Source organism: Branchiostoma belcheri, unplaced genomic scaffold, assembly GCF_001625305.1.
Source record: "Branchiostoma belcheri isolate BF01 breed outbred unplaced genomic scaffold, Haploidv18h27 scaffold16, whole genome shotgun sequence".
NCBI classification, from domain to species: Eukaryota; Metazoa; Chordata; class Leptocardii; order Amphioxiformes; family Branchiostomatidae; genus Branchiostoma; species Branchiostoma belcheri.
In genome coordinates this window covers 1,238,600-1,256,446 of record NW_017803046.1, presented here as the reverse complement: position 1 = coordinate 1,256,446, position 17,847 = coordinate 1,238,600, and the positions used below count along the sequence as shown (strand labels likewise).

General features: G+C 41.6%; 3 protein-coding genes across 3 annotated transcripts; 1 reads left to right on the top strand and 2 right to left on the bottom strand.

The window, feature by feature from the left end:
• Positions 1-974: 974 nt before the first annotated feature.
• On the bottom strand, positions 975-8,283 carry LOC109465973 (G kinase-anchoring protein 1-like). The gene is made up of 11 exons (XM_019763479.1): positions 8,041-8,283; positions 7,000-7,185; positions 6,005-6,238; positions 5,589-5,666; positions 5,156-5,288; positions 4,868-4,902; positions 4,344-4,517; positions 3,834-3,935; positions 3,408-3,471; positions 3,044-3,114; positions 975-2,330 (listed from the first exon to the last, which is right to left on the bottom strand). Exons 1-11 carry the CDS (start codon positions 8,212-8,214, stop codon positions 2,238-2,240), a joined length of 1,344 nt encoding a protein of 447 aa, XP_019619038.1. The 5' UTR covers positions 8,215-8,283; the 3' UTR covers positions 975-2,237.
• A 1,116-nt stretch (positions 8,284-9,399) lies between these two features.
• Positions 9,400-14,963, top strand: LOC109465962 (kelch-like protein 30). Its single transcript, XM_019763464.1, has 7 exons — positions 9,400-9,684; positions 9,932-10,114; positions 10,398-10,975; positions 12,178-12,341; positions 12,910-13,468; positions 13,739-13,856; positions 14,094-14,963. Exons 1-7 carry the CDS (start codon positions 9,475-9,477, stop codon positions 14,874-14,876), a joined length of 2,595 nt encoding a protein of 864 aa, XP_019619023.1. The 5' UTR covers positions 9,400-9,474; the 3' UTR covers positions 14,877-14,963.
• Positions 14,964-15,624: 661 nt separating this feature from the next.
• On the bottom strand, positions 15,625-17,715 carry LOC109465968. The gene is made up of 2 exons (XM_019763470.1): positions 16,175-17,715; positions 15,625-15,830 (listed from the first exon to the last, which is right to left on the bottom strand). Exons 1-2 carry the CDS (start codon positions 17,649-17,651, stop codon positions 15,688-15,690), a joined length of 1,620 nt encoding a protein of 539 aa, XP_019619029.1. The 5' UTR covers positions 17,652-17,715; the 3' UTR covers positions 15,625-15,687.
• Positions 17,716-17,847: the final 132 nt, after the last annotated feature.

The window sequence follows — 17,847 nt, the reverse complement described above, 5'->3', positions numbered from 1 at the left end:
ATTTGTCTCAGTCTCTGTACGTGTGTTGCATTGTAAACCACTGGTATACAATCATGTATACACGCACTAACCGGCTTCTGATGTTCAGTGTGTGGTTAAGCAAAGTCATGCGTACCAACCTTTGCCACATTGCAAACAAGCGATAGCTGACATGGGTTTGTGTTGGCGAAATAGCAAATGATCAATAATTCTGTTGAAAAGTTAATCCTCTGAGGCCATTGCGGTATGCCGCTAGAAGAAAAGGATGCCATATCATAAAACTGAGAAACTTTTGTTGGTACATATCTCAGTAAGTATAGATAACTCCGTATGGGCTTGGCAATATACATTGCAAGATATTTCAACCGCCGGTGTTGTGACTTCAAAGTCACGGATATGTAATCGATGTCAATGGCTGACTCCAACACCCCAGATGTTTTTAGCAGCGACACCTAGGAACTCAAATTCGTACTGCTGACTACTACTCTGACGTGAAAGTAGTCAATTCTACTCCTATTTCTTGTCCTTTGGACTTCTTGTGTCATAATAAAAGTAAGAAAGCTATTGGTAGAAACATATGTAAGTTGTACATATTTTGTTAATCCACTTGTTCCCCTTCAACCTTGGGTGGATTGAGAAAAATCATTTTGTGCGTTTTCCAAGGAATACCAACATGAGACCTCTCCATCCTGATTCCGCTAGCCTAACCACTGGGCCATTGATACACTTCAGTACACTAACATTGACCCCAAACCACTGTGATAAAAATGGAATAGTCAATTGATCTGTGCAAATTTATTCACAGCAATTTAACTATAAAACAGGTGACTTGTAAGGTCCAATTTGCAATGGTAATAATAGCCTGAAATGGTCCATTTGAAACAGGTGCTGATGGCAAGAAAAATACACTCAGGTATTTGCTCACAAATGTTTTTTAGTTAAGACAAAAAAAAACTACTGACTGCAGCACAAACATGTTCAGCATATTTATTCCTCTCAGGAACTCTTCTAACATAAAACATACATACATCGAGAAAGTTACTGTTAGTGTAAACAAGAAACAACATCAGTGGTAAAACAATGGTGCTTAAATAACAGTGTTAATCAACTATTTGAACTTCATAACATTCTACATGTACCTGTTTTCATCAAACAGGAATCTCAAACACAACACGTCACTGGATAGTTAACCAAATGGATGTTCATACACGATAAACAATTACTGTGTACATGTATGTTGTGGGGTCCATTCTGAAAATTGATTCCATGTCCACGTAGCAAAAAGTTGTCAGTTTAAGTGTACATGGTCTATACCAGTTCATGTTTCCCACTCAGGAAAAGAAAAAAACTATTGCTTTTTTGTATAATTGCACAGTTTGAACATTCGAGTATATGTGAGGACTGAAATCCATTACTGTTGTACCATGTAAAAGATGAACATTTCTTCAACAGAATATCAGGTCTACATGATGACCAATATAAATTGCAAGCACAGGGGGTACACAATATCATTGCCATAACAACATAGACTAGACCAGACAGTACATGCATATAGAACAATAGTACAGAACATTACATGTAGCATGGAATTGCTTTAGAATAGAAGTTCATGTTTGGCTATTGCATTGGAAAAATATCTCTGATGACACTGGGTTGACACAGAGGCAGTGTGATACTTCGATGAAGGTACACACAATGTCAAACCACACATATTCTATCTGTCCATTACATAATGAGCAATTCAACTGCCGTGTGTGGGCGGGTTGGATGACCCCATACCACCAATCAGGTTCACCCAATCATATTCAAATAACAGACAGAATATGTGTGGGTACAGTCCTTTTGGCAGGGAGCTGACCCTAGAGAGTATACTAAAACTAAAAAGTAGAAGATTGGAAATATAGGTAAATGTTATGATGTATTGACTTATACAAGGTGATTGGGGGGTATTTCTCACATGAATGCGTCACATTGCAGCAAAATGCAACAAATGCAGATTCATAGTAACTTATGATGCCATAGCAGGGCAAAAAAGATATCAAATTTCTGAAAAATGTTGTGTAAAAAAGTACTGTCAAGTGTTTTCAGTGACACAATGCACAAAGATTTCTTACCAAGGCCATGTTCACACATTGTACGTAACAGTCAAATGGAAATGACAACCAGAACTTCATTATCTACCAAAGAAGGCAGAAGGAACCATAAGCAGCAGTCAGTCAGCTCACTGGAAGACATTTCAGCCCTCAGACTCCTCTTTTTCACTTTCCATGTTTTTGATATTTCAGAAGTTCGGCTTTGAGCGTGCTGACCTTTGACCTCTCCTGCTCTAGTGCTGCGTGGAGTTCTGCAACCTGGGTGGTAGTTTTGGAGAGAGAGGCAAGATTGACCCTTTTATGCAAAACACAGGAAATGATTGCCAGGATATAAGCTTTGAAAACCTATCCAGTTGCTTGAGTAACAATATCTTGTACATCTCATTACCTGGATGTCTAACCTTTATTGAAATGTCAATACATGCCCTTGTATATACTAGCTTCTTTTCCTGGCATCCTGTTGTTCCAACATTGAAAGCATGGAATGTTGTAAATATGATTAAGGTTGTCCAATGGAGACATACTGTAAGTCATAAAATGTTTGCAGTAGTGGTTTTCACAACCATTATTGTATTACTGTTAATAACTTTACAACAGAATTGTTTCAACCACAAACTTAAAACTAAAAAGCTAAAAAAAACCCTCCTAATTCCTACTGCAAAATTAAGTTCATGTGAAAGAAAAGGGATGGATTTACAGTTTAATGTATGCGTGTGTATGCTACTGTAAATCACTTTGCTACTGTAAATTATGTTCGAGGTAGGAAATAAATGTGCGTGGTCTGAGAAAAATGGAGGTTTTCACTGAACTATATGTTCGTGGTGGCGGCAGGTGCAGGATATAGAAGTCTGCAAATTACTTGTTCAAGGAAATAGCCACGCAAACTGTGAATATATAAGCAATATAACCCTCTAAAAGCTACTAACAGTGATTTACAGTAACAGTGAAAAGGTGTATTGACAAGTACCCACCTCCTGTGTTAGCTCATCTCTGATCTGACTCAAGTCATCCACCTGTTGTAGCACCTCAGCCTTGTCTTTCACTACAACACAACAGGACAGACAAATGTACCATGTCACAGCTTTCACAACAAGAAACCAGAGATCAGGCTTCTGGGAAGCAACGTGGGTTTCTGCCACTTTTTTTGTGAATCTTCTGGAACTGGGAAGACTGGTACAATACAATTGGGTATTACACCACCTATCCTCCCTATCAATCAACTGTCAAATCACCTTCTACCCACCAATGAGTACAAAAGGTTGATTTGCACAGTGCTCTGGAATTCAAGTGCTGCAAGTTTGAAATGAATGAATTTACAATAATTATAGTACTCACTTTCTCCCTGAGCCAGAATTACCAGCAACTGCTTATTCCTTTTCTTGACCTGCAGGTGGTCACTCTGAAAAACAGGATAAAAACATCACAAACCCTTGAACTACTCTGCTTAATAGAAAACTAACATTTCCAAAGCAAATGCATAATGTTCACAATGGTCTAACCTAACAAACTACTGCTATACTTATTCTTTCTCAAGCACATAGACATATATGGTGACCAGTCAGTCTAACTTGCTACATAATGTAATGCAACACAAAAGGGTGTCTTCTACAGCGTAAGTTATCACAGTGACAGAAGATTGGTCCAGGTCATTGACCTTATGTGCTTGGAGAAGAACAACTTGTATGAGAAAAAGAGCTAAAACAGTATGCTGTCCTTTAGAACTGAAGTATATTGCAACTTCAGGGTAGACATAAAAAATACCTTTAATTTTGTCATCTCTTCTTTGAGTTCCGCCATCTCCAAGTCTTTTGCTTCTAGTTCTACCTGCATCTCAGCAACCCTGATGCCAGCTCCTCCTCCATGCTGAAGAAAACAAAGACATACAAGATTACGATACTAGTTATGACTTCATATGACTTATTTCTTCATTAATGAAAGACATCCAATGCAGAAAGGTAACATTATAGTTTTGGAAAGCAAATGCACAATGTTTACCTTCAACTGGTATGGCCCAACAAACTACTGCACTGTTCATTCTCACTCAAAGCCAAACACACTTAATATATGTATAGTGAGCAGGTTCTCCTACTGTACTGCTACACTGTACATAATGTAACCCAACAGAGTGTCTGCTACAGCAACAGTTACCATGGTAACAGACATCTGGTCCAGGTCATTGACTTAATTTGTTTGGAACAGAAAAAGAAAAACTGAGCAAAAACAATATGCAATTTGCTGTTATAAACAAGAACAGTCTGTGATATGTCTTACATCACAAGATTTAGAAGACATTCTAAGTTCCTCCTTTCTTCTCTCGATGTTGAGTAGTTTCTTCGCGTCCTGCTCTACTTTGTCAAAGAACTTTCCATCTTCCTCGGCTGCGGGGGATTTCTTTTTCTTGCTTTTATGCTCTTTGACCTCTGGTTCTGTCCTCTGGACAACTGCCTATGAGATATAATGAAGATAAAGAAGAGGGAATTGCAATAGTTTTGAGTGGTATAGGCTCACTATAGCTGCAAAAGTATGTTGTTGGATTATGTACAAGAAATGTGACCAACCTATCAAATTAAATTTGACGTGTATAGTACTAAATTTCCATAGGTTACCAAGGTGAAGACAAATAATACATACATATGGTACAAATAATACATAACTTCAAACACTATACATGTACATCATTTACTTTTCCATTACAAAATGGCAAAAAGAATTCATGTCATACAAAAAATTGAACATTATCATCATCATCATCATCATATTCATGGTTAAGTATGACCAGGGAAAACATTTATTACCTGTGGTACTACTGTTCTCAAGTCTTCTTCCGCATCTGTAGTAGGAAAGAAGCACATGTTAAGTTAGAAATGTACGTATACAGTCATGTAATATACTTATGATGACTTCTTGTATCATCAAATTGCATATTGAAGTCTTCCACATGAAATTTAAATTACATGCTGTGAACTTAATGTGCACAAGACACTTTATTTGCATAAATACATACTCCACAAAAATTCATGCGTGCACGGGTGTCATCCACGTCATCAAGTCAACATGGAATTATAAAAGAAAAATCCCCGTACCTGCCACTGCCTGAAACTGATCTAAGGACATGGTGACAGGCTTGTCCTTCCCCTGTAGATGTTTCCTTCTCTCTTTCCGGTTTGGACCTTTGTCCTCTTCTAAAGCTGCCTTTAAGGCTGGGTCGTCGTAAAACTGTGGATAGGATCATTGTCTTTTAGAACATTGGAACCCAAACACCAAGAGCCTGTAATGGTGTAACTGTGTAGTGAAGTGTAATACCATAAATGCACATAACATCATTCTATTTCTGTTTTTAACAATGAAATTAATACAATTACATACATGTATGGGCCCTACAGAGGAAAATAAACACATTCTACACTATGGTAGCTCAAACATTCATTGAGAAATTAAATTAAATCAAAGCTTTATAATTTGGAGAAATGTCTCCACTCCTGAGGCATTGCCAAAATCTCTAAAGCTCTGACTTACCAATCTTTGTTGTTCATATTCCAGCTTGCTCATCATAATGGCTTTCTGCAAGTCATCTTCAAAAGTATGGTCTGTAAACTATAATCAATCACAAAATTATTTTCACGAAAGATACACTTACAATGGCTGTTAATAACTTTGACTTTAATAACTTTGACTTAATACAAATGTATTATAACTCCATATTAACAGATCCCAGGTACACCAACATTTAAATTTACTTTAATAATTAATTTGAAGTTCCTAAATACAAATACATTGTATGGCGACAGTTATAATAATCAGCCAATTGGATTATCACATACATGTGCAAATGTGACAGATATAAATTATTGGAAGATGGGTACAGAATCTTTAGCTACCGCCAATCATATACCTTCTTAAAAATCACATCTTACAAAAGAAAGAGTACCTACCTGTGCATCCTTTAGTTTCCACTCTTCCCATTGGTGGGCTGCCTCTCCATTCCTAGTATGAGTACTTGACACATGGGCACCGCCACCACCAATGGGCAAGGCTGTTACATTTGGACCGTGGGTTGTTGTGTCACCACTTCCTATTGGAGGTGCTTGTGCAGGTGTTGTAGCTGCTGCTGCAGGTGCTGGCTTGGGCTTGGCTCCACTCTTTAGTCCAAAGGCCAAGTTGCGCAGCTGGAAATTTGTAGTCATAAAAAAGAATAATAGTCTAAATTTTTGTCATCACGACTTTCACCACACAGTTTTTCATGAATACAATTTGGGGACAATAGAAATATACATAAGTCCTGAACCACAGGTATGGCTGGCTGATGACACAAAATAATGCTAGTAATGAATTGTTTTCTATCATCCACTGTTACATTCACAGTGTTGAAAACTGTGAAATTCTTTTGGGTCAGAATTCACTGAGTACAGAATTTGTATCTCCTACAGTATATCATTAATGATTATCAAGTTGTAATAACTTGTACCTAAATGTCTCAGGTTATACACAAAAGCAATTACATTAGTAAAAACCCTTCCTTAGAGTTAAGTATTCACACTGGTCAACAGAATTTAGTTCGACTTTTCCTAGCCATACCTTAGACCTTTTAAAATGGTCATGGATTCCTAATTGCATTCTGGGAGACAAAGGGCACTATGGGTAACACACTGATAAACAGCATCATTCATTACGTGCATGCTGTGTCCAGTGTGTGTTTTCATAGTATTTTTGACCTGTACCTTTTAAGAATACATTTTTTGGTACAGTACCAGTACTGTGTATCATTACACAGCTCTACATTACCCACAGTGCCTTGCATCTCCCATTGTGCAATGGAACTGTAAAAAGGTTCTTTTCTTGGTAAACATATAAGAACACACAAAGATTGCCACGCTTTAGACCTGTGCGTTATTTTGTGTGACAATTCACTCATCTTACCCAGCCATACCTGGGGAGTGGGTTTGCAGGGGGAACGTGCATACACACTACGGCAGGACGGACACCTGCTATCACCCTCATTCAGAATTCTGTGCCAGCAAAATCCACAAACTTGGTACCGACAGGGGCAGGGGAAGAAACGGCGCCCGTCACGATCCAGGAACTCCATGCATATTGGGCACTCTTTATAAACTGCCTGATTCCAAATAGAGTGGATTAGATACAGGTCAAACTGGCTTTTTCTCTCTCTTTCTCTATGTCTCCAGATAAGTTCTTTTACGTAGCAACAGAAAACTTTCTATCATACTAAATAATCAACTATCGAGTTTAACATTCTAATTTTGGAGATTAGAATGTTACCAAAAATAAAGTGCACAATTGCAATGGCATTACTAACATGCGTATATAATATGCTAAAATATATAAAGTCAACATGTAACGTTATGTATCTATGGTACTGTGATCAAAGCAATTTGGATAAATAAACAAATACAACTTCTGAAGACTAATATTTCTGTTAAAAAGGACCCAATGACATTCCTAAATTCAGATACGACATATTCACTGGCTTTAACTGTATCATGATATGTGATTAATTATTTATACACATGTGTATAACTATAAGGCAATTAACTTCCCATCATAACAATGCAAGCAGGTAATAACTATATATGTACTAGTAGTCATCTTGTGTTTTCTGTAGCAACATTGAATTAAAGAAATAATATAATTGTAACACTGACCACCTGATAGACAGGTTTAAGTAACACCATCCCCTGTACTAATAATATGCATATCAATGTTTTCATAACAAAATGTGCTTTGTGTGGGGAGGGGGGCGATAACGGTTTCGAATCCCGATATGAAAAGCGCATGCTTTCGAAAGATGCGTTCAGTTAGCCAACATATTACAGCTGTATTTGATACATGTACATTATACTGTACACATTTGAGACGTCTGCTTCTAAAGAAGGTTGACTATAACGTTGGTCAGATCACATGCGTGTAGTAGTACGATTATGTGACGGGCGTCACGTAGTAGTATCCATACTTCGTTTGTAACGCCGCTGTCGCTTTGCTTCTTTTTCTTCTTCCCTTTCTTGCTCTTAGCACTGGCGGCCTGCCTGTTGTTCTGGGACGTGCCCTGTGCCTTTTCCTCCCTGGTGTCATCTTCATCATCCTCGATTTTCAAGCAAGCGAAGCGAGAGACTTGCGGGTTTGCCATTCTCGTTTTTTGATGGAAACCAGTGAAATGTTCCAGTGAAACTAAATCTCGCCGTAGGCGAGAAACGACGAGACCGCGCGAGAGCGACCTGATTCGTGGACATCGCTACAGTTCACAACTTTTGTTTTCAACTTTTCGGACCGAAGGAAAAGTATACCGTGGAAATATTGAACAGGAACATCGACGACGATCACAAACACAAATACAGTAACAATTCATTTTCACGCTTCTTTTAAAACGGAAGAGTTGTTACGTAAGAAAACTGTTCTTGTTATAATTAGGGCTTCCCATCAAAAACTCTGCATCAAAAAGAAGTTTTCAATTGAGTGATCAATATTGGCCAACAGTTTCTGTATCCATTTTCGTTGTCTTAAGCAAATTTGTCTACTTTTATTTTGACGGATGTAACGTTTAACACTTTTACTTGTGAAGTTGATAAGCAATATCCGAAAAAAGTTGTTAGTTATGACTAAAATTGCCCTGTATTCGATAAAATTCATTGGCATTCAAACTGAATTGCACTGTATTCAGTACAATTACTAAGCATAATAAGTTATTAATTCCTGTGAATAAGGGTAGCTGTTACAATGTTGCATAACATAACATAAAAAACTCTTTTCAAGTTTGGGCCTGGCCAGGCCTGCCCCTAATCGCATAACCGCATCTATGAGCAACTTTATTTCAGTGCCAAGAATATTTCGGACGCATTTTCACTCAAAGCGCCCACAAGACTGTAAAATTGACATATATAGAATAAAGCATTCTAGACGCACATTTTCTAACGAGACGGAACTGCTATTCATGGTACACTTTTAACATTTAGTGACAAATGCGCAAATTAGTTTCGATGCTTTCTACGTGATTGGGGTCAAAGGTGAAACGACAAAGGTAGCGTAGGGTACAGAACCGACACCTGTTTGTTAAGGTAATACTATCGCAGGTGTATTTGCTGTCATAGAAAGGTTTGTCGGCCACTTTTGTATTGTATCGACTTATGAGTAACGTTACATGATTATAACCTAAGTGTCCTTTGCTTACTGGTACTTTTGGAACTATTATTTAAGTCTGATTTCCGGACTTACCGTAAATTTGCATTCGGTGGAATATATATATAATTAATCTAATCACTGTCGTGACCTTGTGAACGGTACCGTTACAAACAGATTTTATACGTTTGCAATATCATATCGAATCACGTGCACGTGGCAATAGAGTCTGGCAGCATAGTATATCAATTCTCTATTTCATAATGCAGTAAAAATGGCCTGGTACGAGAGATACGAGCAGCAGGAGTACCGGGTGGAATCAGAGCAGTCGGAGGAACAACTCCTGCCCACCGACCCGGACGAGAAGGACACGTCAGACGACGACAGGGTGGTCGACTTTCAGAACCGCTTCCACGGAGAAATCGGCTTCGAACAACTGAATCGGCAGCGCCACACAGGGGAGTACACTGATATTGTGCTAAAGGTGGGTATCACATGGTCTTTTTGGCGACGCCTTAGGGGCGGAGGCACTTGTGTCATCAACCGTTATATACACGCAGATGTAAGAAGGGACCAATTTGCATCTTTCTGACGCACAAAAAAAAAACATGTCACAGTCAAAAACGGTACTATTTCCCTTCCAACATTCATCTGCTTGAAGATGGATAAGCCAGGTGCTTTAACAGGACTGTTTGTGAAATTTATGCAAATGATGTTATTATAATCAACAGGTGGGGGAGGAGGCCTTCCCGTGCCACCGTGCGGTACTTGCGTGGAACAGTTACTTCAAAGTCATGTTTGCCCACACCAAGGAAGACACTGTGCAACTGGAGGGCGTCAGTGTGCACGTATTCAACAAGCTGCTGAACTACCTGTACACGGGCAAGATAACTGTGACCACCGACGACGCGCAGGTAAGTAGGTTGGAGATGTTTGAATCGCATGTGCACGAATATGGGTTCATTGTTTGTAATGTGCACTTTCAAATGTGGTGCTATACATTTATTGTCATCATCAGCACGAAAGTGCATGTGACCCTTTAAGGGACACTAACCTATAGCAAAGGTGACTGGAAGTCTGTATCGCCCCCTGTCTTGGATACTATACATGTATGGGGGTTGACAACTTTCACCCAAGTAGATAAGTACAATGTATGCAGTTTTTAAGTCACAACCTATTTTTTCACCCTGATTCCAGGACATCCTTGCTGCTGCTACTATGTTTCAATTTGACAGAGTGGTTGCAAATTGTGAAGAGGTCTTCTTGCAAAATCTTGAGGCTGCCAACTGTTTGAAGGTTATCTGCATCGCTGATGTCTACTCGTGTACAAGGCTGAAAGAACGCGCCCTAGCGATGGCGCTGGAAGTCTTCCAGAAGGTTCTTAACTCAGAAGAAATACTTGACCTTCCCGCGGACCTGTTCATTGACTTCATTTCGGACAAGAAACTTGTGGTCAAGTCGGAAGACGACGCCTTCCAGGTTGCATTGCGATGGTTAGATAAAGATATGGACAGGCGTGTCGCATACTTACCGAGGATTCTGGACAGCATTCGTCTCACACAGGTGAAAGAGAGCCTCCTAGCAAAGTTAGCCGAACATGCAGCCGTGCGCGACTTAGAAGAATGTCAGGTGAAGCTCAGAGCAGCGAGGCAACAGCAGCATGACTCGGTAGGTGGAGACAGCTGTGACGACTTTTCCCAAGTGTGTCTACGACAGACGATGTCCCCGGATGTTCTCATTGTAGTTGGAGGGTGGACCGTGGAGGAAAGCCTCAGGTAAGTCTCCAAGTTAGCTTCTTCAAGGCTCGGTCACATTTGACGTACCATTATTATGTTTACCGAAGGAAAACATCATTGTTTTTGCTCGGTTTCTTCCTCCTCTTCTTCTTCTCCAAACAGTGACCTCTGACCTGACCAATGAGATGATTTGTTGACATCTGTCACCATGGTGACTGGTGTTGGGTTACATAATGTTGCAATTTCATGGTCTGCTCTGTTCCTGTCACCATATACTAGTAGTACATGTATGCGAATGTATTTGAGTAAGAATTAACAGGGCAGACCATGTCCAAAGGTGAACATTATGCATTTGCTTTGCAAATGTTACTTCTCTAGTTAGTATTTACAATTTTTTTGGTCGCAGGACCAGGACACACGTACGACAAATGCCTTGTGCTAAAAGACCATCCCCCACCCTGAACTATCATGTACCACCCCTTTCCTTGGTGCTGAAAGACCATTCCCACCCTGAACTATCATGTACCACCACTTTCCTTGGTGCTGAAAGACCATTCCCACCCTGAACTATCATGTACCATCCCTTTCCTTGGTGCTGAAAGACTGTCCCCACCCTGAACTATCATGTACCACCCCTTTCCTTGGTGCTGAAAGACTATTCCCACCCTGAACTATCATGTACCATTACTTCCCTTGGTGCTGAAAGACCATTCCCACCCTGAACTATCATGTACCATTTCTTCCCTTGGTGCTGAAAGACCATCCCCCACCCTGAACTATCATGTACCATCTCTTCCCTTGGTGCTGAAAGACCATCCCCCACCCTAAACTATCATGTACCATCGCTTCCCTTGGTGCTGAAAGACCATTCCCACCCTGAACTATCATGTACCAATGTACCATCTCTCCCTTGGTGCTGAAAGACCATCCCCCACCCTAAACTATCACGTACCATCTCTTTCCTTGGTGCTGAAAGACCATCCCCACCCTGAACTACCATGTACCACCACTCTCATACATAATTCTTCACGGTAGAGCCAATTTTTTTTGATAGAGATTCTGGGGATTCTGTTAACCTGGGTGCCATCCTCCATAGTTTCCGCAGGCTCCCTAATGTCGTTGGCTACCAAGACATAATGAGCGGAAACTATGAAGGATGGCATCCAGGCTAGGATTCTGTAGGACATTTAGTGAAGTGGAAGCTCTGATGCACAGAATCCATTGTTATCTTTTATTTGTAGATTTTCGGAAGACGAGGAAAAGATTAACCACGCCTCCTCGCCGTTGGCATCTATTCTGAGCTACGACCTGGACAGCGGAGTGTTCTACAGGTGCACAGAACTGCCTGCCTCCGCCATGGGGTACATCAGTACAGTACTGCACAGGGGAAGGCTGTATGTAACAGGTAAGGATGGGCTTTACTTGGATTTGTTGTTTGGTCATGCTGCTTCAACAGTGTTTTGTATGTATTTTAAGGTTATGTTCCTGTCCTGTTTAACTATGGGCCAGTACGTGAGTGCCAACGAATAAAAAATGTTGATGATGATAATTATAATTTCATTAGACACATTTGTCCTATGATTTAAAGGCTCATGACAATTCTTTTGGACAGTCGTGTATGTGTTCTGCTTATTGTGATAGAAAAAGGTCGTTGAAGGTCTTTGACAGTTGGCCCTGTTATTAACTTGCTGGAAGTCCGAAAAAATTAAAAGTAATGACCGACAGGTGTGATGACACCTATGCCAGAAACCAGCTATCTTTCATAAAGAAGGATACTGTTGCAGTAGTTTTCAGCACACCACAAAAGAGCTTCTCAAGGTCTGTGATAATGGGAGGAATTCCATGGATATGAAATATGAAACAGATATTTGGCATATTAGAGTTTATGACTTAGAGTATTACTTAGCTTTTGAAGTTTGTCATTTTTGTGATGTATCTTTGACTGAAAAATTGATTCCACATACTTTATTAAGGTGGAATGGCCAAAGTGGGAAATAACCAAGACGCTGGGACTACAGAAATGTTCTGCTATGACTTTGTGTCGGACACGTGGACTCGACTGGAAGACATGCCACGCCCGCACCGAGGTCACCAGTCGATTGTCGTGGACAACAAACTCTACGTGCTTGGCGGGCAAACAGAAGAGCAGCACCACACGGCGGACTGTTACGACATTGCAGACGGCTGTTGGTCTCCGTGCAAATCTCCACCCCAACCCGTGTCCCGTTTGTCCTTGGTCAGAGCTGTTGAGGGGAAGCTGGTGGTTGTGTGTCTGAGGAAAGAACAGCGTCCTGCCTTCAGGGGTATATCCCCTCGTGAGCAAAAGACCCTGATGTTGCAGTGCTACGACCCGGCCTCGGACTCGTGGACCGCAGAGCAGACGGCAACTCAGTGTGACACGCCCCTCCTGGCGTTCGAGCTGGACGGGGTACTGTACATCGGGAGCGAGTTCTACTACTGGCAGTTGTATCAGTATGATACTCGTTCCAAATCCGATGGTTTGCGCGTCCTTAGCTCACAATCATTTCCAAGGTGAGTTATCATGGGTAGAATGTTTTATGTATTTTTTTTATTCTATTTCACTTTATGATGTTTCCCAACTGTTCAACATGTACTAAATAATTGTTCTATTAGAAATGCAGAAACTTTGTAGTCTTTATTTTGGCAATGCCTCTGGGACGGAGGCATTTTTTCAACTTTCTAATAGTATGTTCCTCATCTCAATGCCTGTATGTACATATAATGCTGTACTAAATTTGGAATAAAATCAAATTTGTGTGATTTTTCAAACGTGTTCCTTAGCTCAGAGTTCACGGTAGAGCCAGAATACCGGACTATCCGGATGCTGTCCGGATCACCAGCTGGAGAACCACATGACATGATTCACCGGTACATATTTGAGAGAAAAGGATGGGAAAAGGTAAAATTAAAAAAAATTGTCAATCTTTGTAACTGGTAGGAATATTATGGTAAAGAATTTTGTCTTACTATCATGATTTTCACAATCCATTACTAGATAATGTATGTTTTATCTCTGTGTACGATGATCCATTACTAGATAATGTACATTTTATCTTTGTGTGCGATGGAAGTTTGAAAATGTATATTGTCTTGAACCATTGCCTTTCTGTGTTTCAATGATGCTGACCTTGAGAAGAAGGTGAAGTGGGAAAGAGATCGGAGACGCACGGTGCACCTTCCGTTTGGCCTGCTGGGGCACTGCCTGGTGGTGGCAAAGAAAGCAGTGATTGGGTGGTTCTGTCGGGACCTGAGGCGCTTCGGCACAAAGGATGACCAAGAAACAATGACTACTCCGGACCAAGAAACGGCGACTACTATGGATGACCAAGAAACAACAACTACTACGGACGACCAAGAAACAATGACTACTCCGGACCAAGAAACGGCGACTACTATGGATGACCAAGAAACAACAACTACTACGGACGACCAAGAAACAATGACTACTCCGGACCAAGAAACAACGACTACTCCGGACCAAGAAACGACGACTACTCCGGACCAAGAAACGACAACTACTCCGGACCAAGAAACAACAACTACTCCGGACCAAGAAACGACAACTACTCCGGACCAAGAAATGACAACTACTCTGGACCAAGAAATGACAACTACTCCGGACCAAGAAACGACAACTACTCTGGACCAAGAAACGACAACTACTCCGGACCAAGAAACGACAACTACTCCGGACCAAGAAACAACTACTACTCCGGACCAGGAAACGACAACTACTCCGGACCAAGAAACAACAACTACTACCGGACCAAGAAACGACAACTACTCTGGACCAAGAAACAACAACTACTCCGGACCAAGAAACGACAACTACTCCAGACGATCAAGAAACAGCGACTACTCTTGGCAAACAAGAAACAACAACTACTCAGGACATATCGACCACTCCAGATCCGGATGACCAAGACACATTTGCTAACTCGGATTCCAGCAACCAAGACACAACGACTACTCAGAATGACCAAGACACATTGGTTGCTCCAGACAACCCGTCTGATGTGTGAAATGACAGTCACTACATTGTACAATGTTTCATCAATATATATTGAGCGAACACGTTCTGTCAGTGTTTGTCATTGGTTGAAATATTGGCACCTTCAAATGATTGCGGCTATAGACCCTTTGGATGCTACGAGTAAAGATTTGGTCAAATAAGATTGCCAAATGGCTAGCAAAAGGTGTAAGCTGAACAGAAAAAAATCCATGTGATAATGAAATTAACATTCCCAGTAAACTATGCCCTGTAAACAAAACAGTGGTACACAACGTAGAATCGTAAAAAGTGTTGGCATTTATTTATTGGGTAACATGACCCAAAGTCTAACGAAAGGCACACCGTACATATGTCGGTTATGAAATTCTGTCTTTTTTGTTCTTTTGATATTATATTTCATCACATTTTCACAGTTTTTGTTAACATGCCAAAACAGGCTGTGAATCTTCTTTTCTTTTCTAAAATAATTTTTTTGTAATTTTTTACTTTTCACATTTCAATCGTGTCTTTTTGCAATTTCTTCGGAATCCACACTTTTCCAAAGGTTTCATAGACACAAACCATATACAATTGTAGAAAGGGTGGTCAAAATATGAGTTTTTTTTTCATTTTTGTAGCTTTTTCACTCTTAATAGGCGAAAAATTGTGCATTAAAAACAATCGACTTGCATATCTCCATACATGTAATACTATGCTATCAACTCTATTTTTCACTACATCAGGATTTCTTGTTGATGGGAGGAAGCCGTACTCTATTCAGTCTGTTGTCCCCTCCATTTCTGCGCATGTCATCTGACGCATGTGAGCCCCTCAACGATATGCCTGCGGCGTCTGCGCATGCGTTGATAGGTGGGAGCAACCCTAAACGTGAAAGAATGAAAGGAAAATAAGTTACTTACTTCCCATCATGATACAGTAGGTTCGTCAAAATTGACATATCAAAACGATGCTATGTAAAAACATTTATATTTGCTTTTACTCTTGTAATATTTCTACAGTTGTAACACATGTACAGTAACATGAATCAATAGTATTTTTCATTGTGCATGTTGTTTTGTTTCTTTTCTTCTTTTTATTACATGTAGTTTTGGCATCATCTTGCCGTAATGGTTCAGTTCGTTCAGTTGCAGCACCTCGTTCGTAATGGTTAAATCCACCTATTCACTCGTTCATCCATCCTTTCATTCGTGCTTTCATTCCTTCACCTCGTGCCCTTGTCCGCCCTTTGAAGGTTGTGCTGTCACAGTGGTTTTTCTGTCTCGCCTGTTCACATTTTGGTTCTTCGACACGTACACTCTGCGAGAGGTTTTCGCTCTTGGACCACTTTGTGAGCCTGTGGGAAAAGTTGACCTCCGTTTGCTGCTTGCACCGCTCCCTCTTCATGATCTGTGCCCGTGACGACGGACGCTGGCCGGGGGGAGGCGACGTCACATCTGCTGCCGCGCACTTCTTTCTCCGCGGCGGGTTGGGTGTGAAACCTGCACCTTCGACCAGGTTTCCGGCATCTTTCTGTGTCATCGGGACGAGTTTCCGTCCGTCTGCAGACAGTTTTAGGCTCGGTTTTGTGTCCCCCAGACACGTCAGCAATCCGTTGTCTACTGACTCTTCTTGTGTCAGATATTCCGGAGGTGGGGACAGGCATGGGGAGGGCGTCCGCGCTTTGAAGCGAATTTTGCCAGCTGGTTCAAATTCTTCATCTGGATGCACAACAAGTAGCTGAGTCGACCCCTTGGTATCACTAGAAGATCTGTGCTGAGAATCAGGTGTTGGGTGTCTGGGAACCTTTCTGCCTCGTGCAGTTTTAGGACGAAACACAACCTCCTTCTCAGTCGCCACTTCCTCCGGATCAGCTACCGCGTACTTCTTCCTGGGCGGCGGTTTGGGTGTGAAACCTGCACCTTCGACCAGGTTTCCGGCATCTTTCTGTGTCATCGGGACGAGTTTCCGTCCGTCTGCAGACAGTTTAAGGCTTGGTGTTGTGTCCCCCAGACACGTCAGCAATCCGTTGTCTCCTGTCTCCTTTTGGGTCAGACATTCCGGAGGTGGGGACAGGCATGGGGAGGGCGTCCGCGCTTTGAAGCGGTTGGCTTTGTCAGCTGGTTCTTCATCTGGATGCACAACAAGTAGCTGAGTCGGCCCCTTGGTATCACTGGAAGATCTTTGCTTAGAATCAGACGTTGAGTCTTTGAGAACCCTCCTGCCTCGTGCAGTTTTAGGACGAAACACAACCTCTCTCTCAGTCGCCACTTTCTTGTCTGAATCCAGCTTGTCATCAAACCCAGAATGTGTTGGGCCAAACTCTTGCTTTTTGTGTCTTCTTTTGATGGTCTGTTGCCCACCTTTTTTCTCCACTGTGGAACGCGTCCGGCTAGATTTGCTATCGCCACGAAAGGTCAACGTAACCGTCACGTCTTCCTCTGGCTGCTCTGGCGGAGGGGGCAGGCATGGGGAGGGCGTCCGCGCTTTGAAGCGGACCTGGGCTGTGTTACCTGTCGGCCGTTGCGGACCTTTTCTCCTCGGAGTACATCGCATCAGTGTACGATGGCTGTCACCACGACAGGTCAGCGCCGTGTCTTCCTCTGGCTCCTCTGGCGGGGAGGGCGACCGCGCTTTCAAGCGATGGTTTCTGTTTAACTTAGCTGTCTGCTGCCATGCACCTTTTTTCTCCATAGTGGAACACATCAGACTCTTTGCACGATCGCTGAAACATGCCAATACAGCGTCTTCTTCAGGCTCCTCTGGCGGTGGGGTTAGGCCCGGGAGGGCGTCCGCTCTTTGAAGTGGTGGTTTCTGTTTAACTTAGCTGTCTGCTGCCATGCACCTTTTTCTCCACAGTGGAACACATCAGACTCTTTGCACGATCGCTGAAACATGACAA

What these genes read in the sequence shown, in the direction of transcription:
- LOC109465973 (XM_019763479.1), bottom strand. Translation starts at nt 8,214, where the DNA reads ATGGCAAACCCGCAAGTCTCTCGCTTCGCTTGCTTGAAAATCGAGGAT. An exon ending in AATATGAACAACAAAGATTG is followed by an intron (nt 5,289 to 5,588) that starts GTAAGTCAGAGC and finishes TCCTATCCACAG; the next exon opens with TTTTACGACGACCCAGCCTT. An exon ending in GAGATGAGCTAACACAGGAG is followed by an intron (nt 2,331 to 3,043) that starts GTGGGTACTTGT and finishes ACTACCACCCAG; the next exon opens with GTTGCAGAACTCCACGCAGC.
- LOC109465962 (XM_019763464.1), top strand. Translation starts at nt 9,475, where the DNA reads ATGGCCTGGTACGAGAGATACGAGCAGCAGGAGTACCGGGTGGAATCA. An exon ending in ACACTGATATTGTGCTAAAG is followed by an intron (nt 9,685 to 9,931) that starts GTGGGTATCACA and finishes TATAATCAACAG; the next exon opens with GTGGGGGAGGAGGCCTTCCC. An exon ending in GGGAAGGCTGTATGTAACAG is followed by an intron (nt 12,342 to 12,909) that starts GTAAGGATGGGC and finishes TACTTTATTAAG; the next exon opens with GTGGAATGGCCAAAGTGGGA.
- LOC109465968 (XM_019763470.1), bottom strand. Translation starts at nt 17,651, where the DNA reads ATGTGTTCCACTATGGAGAAAAAAGGTGCATGGCAGCAGACAGCTAAG. An exon ending in AGGGCGGACAAGGGCACGAG is followed by an intron (nt 15,831 to 16,174) that starts GTGAAGGAATGA and finishes TTTCACGTTTAG; the next exon opens with GGTTGCTCCCACCTATCAAC.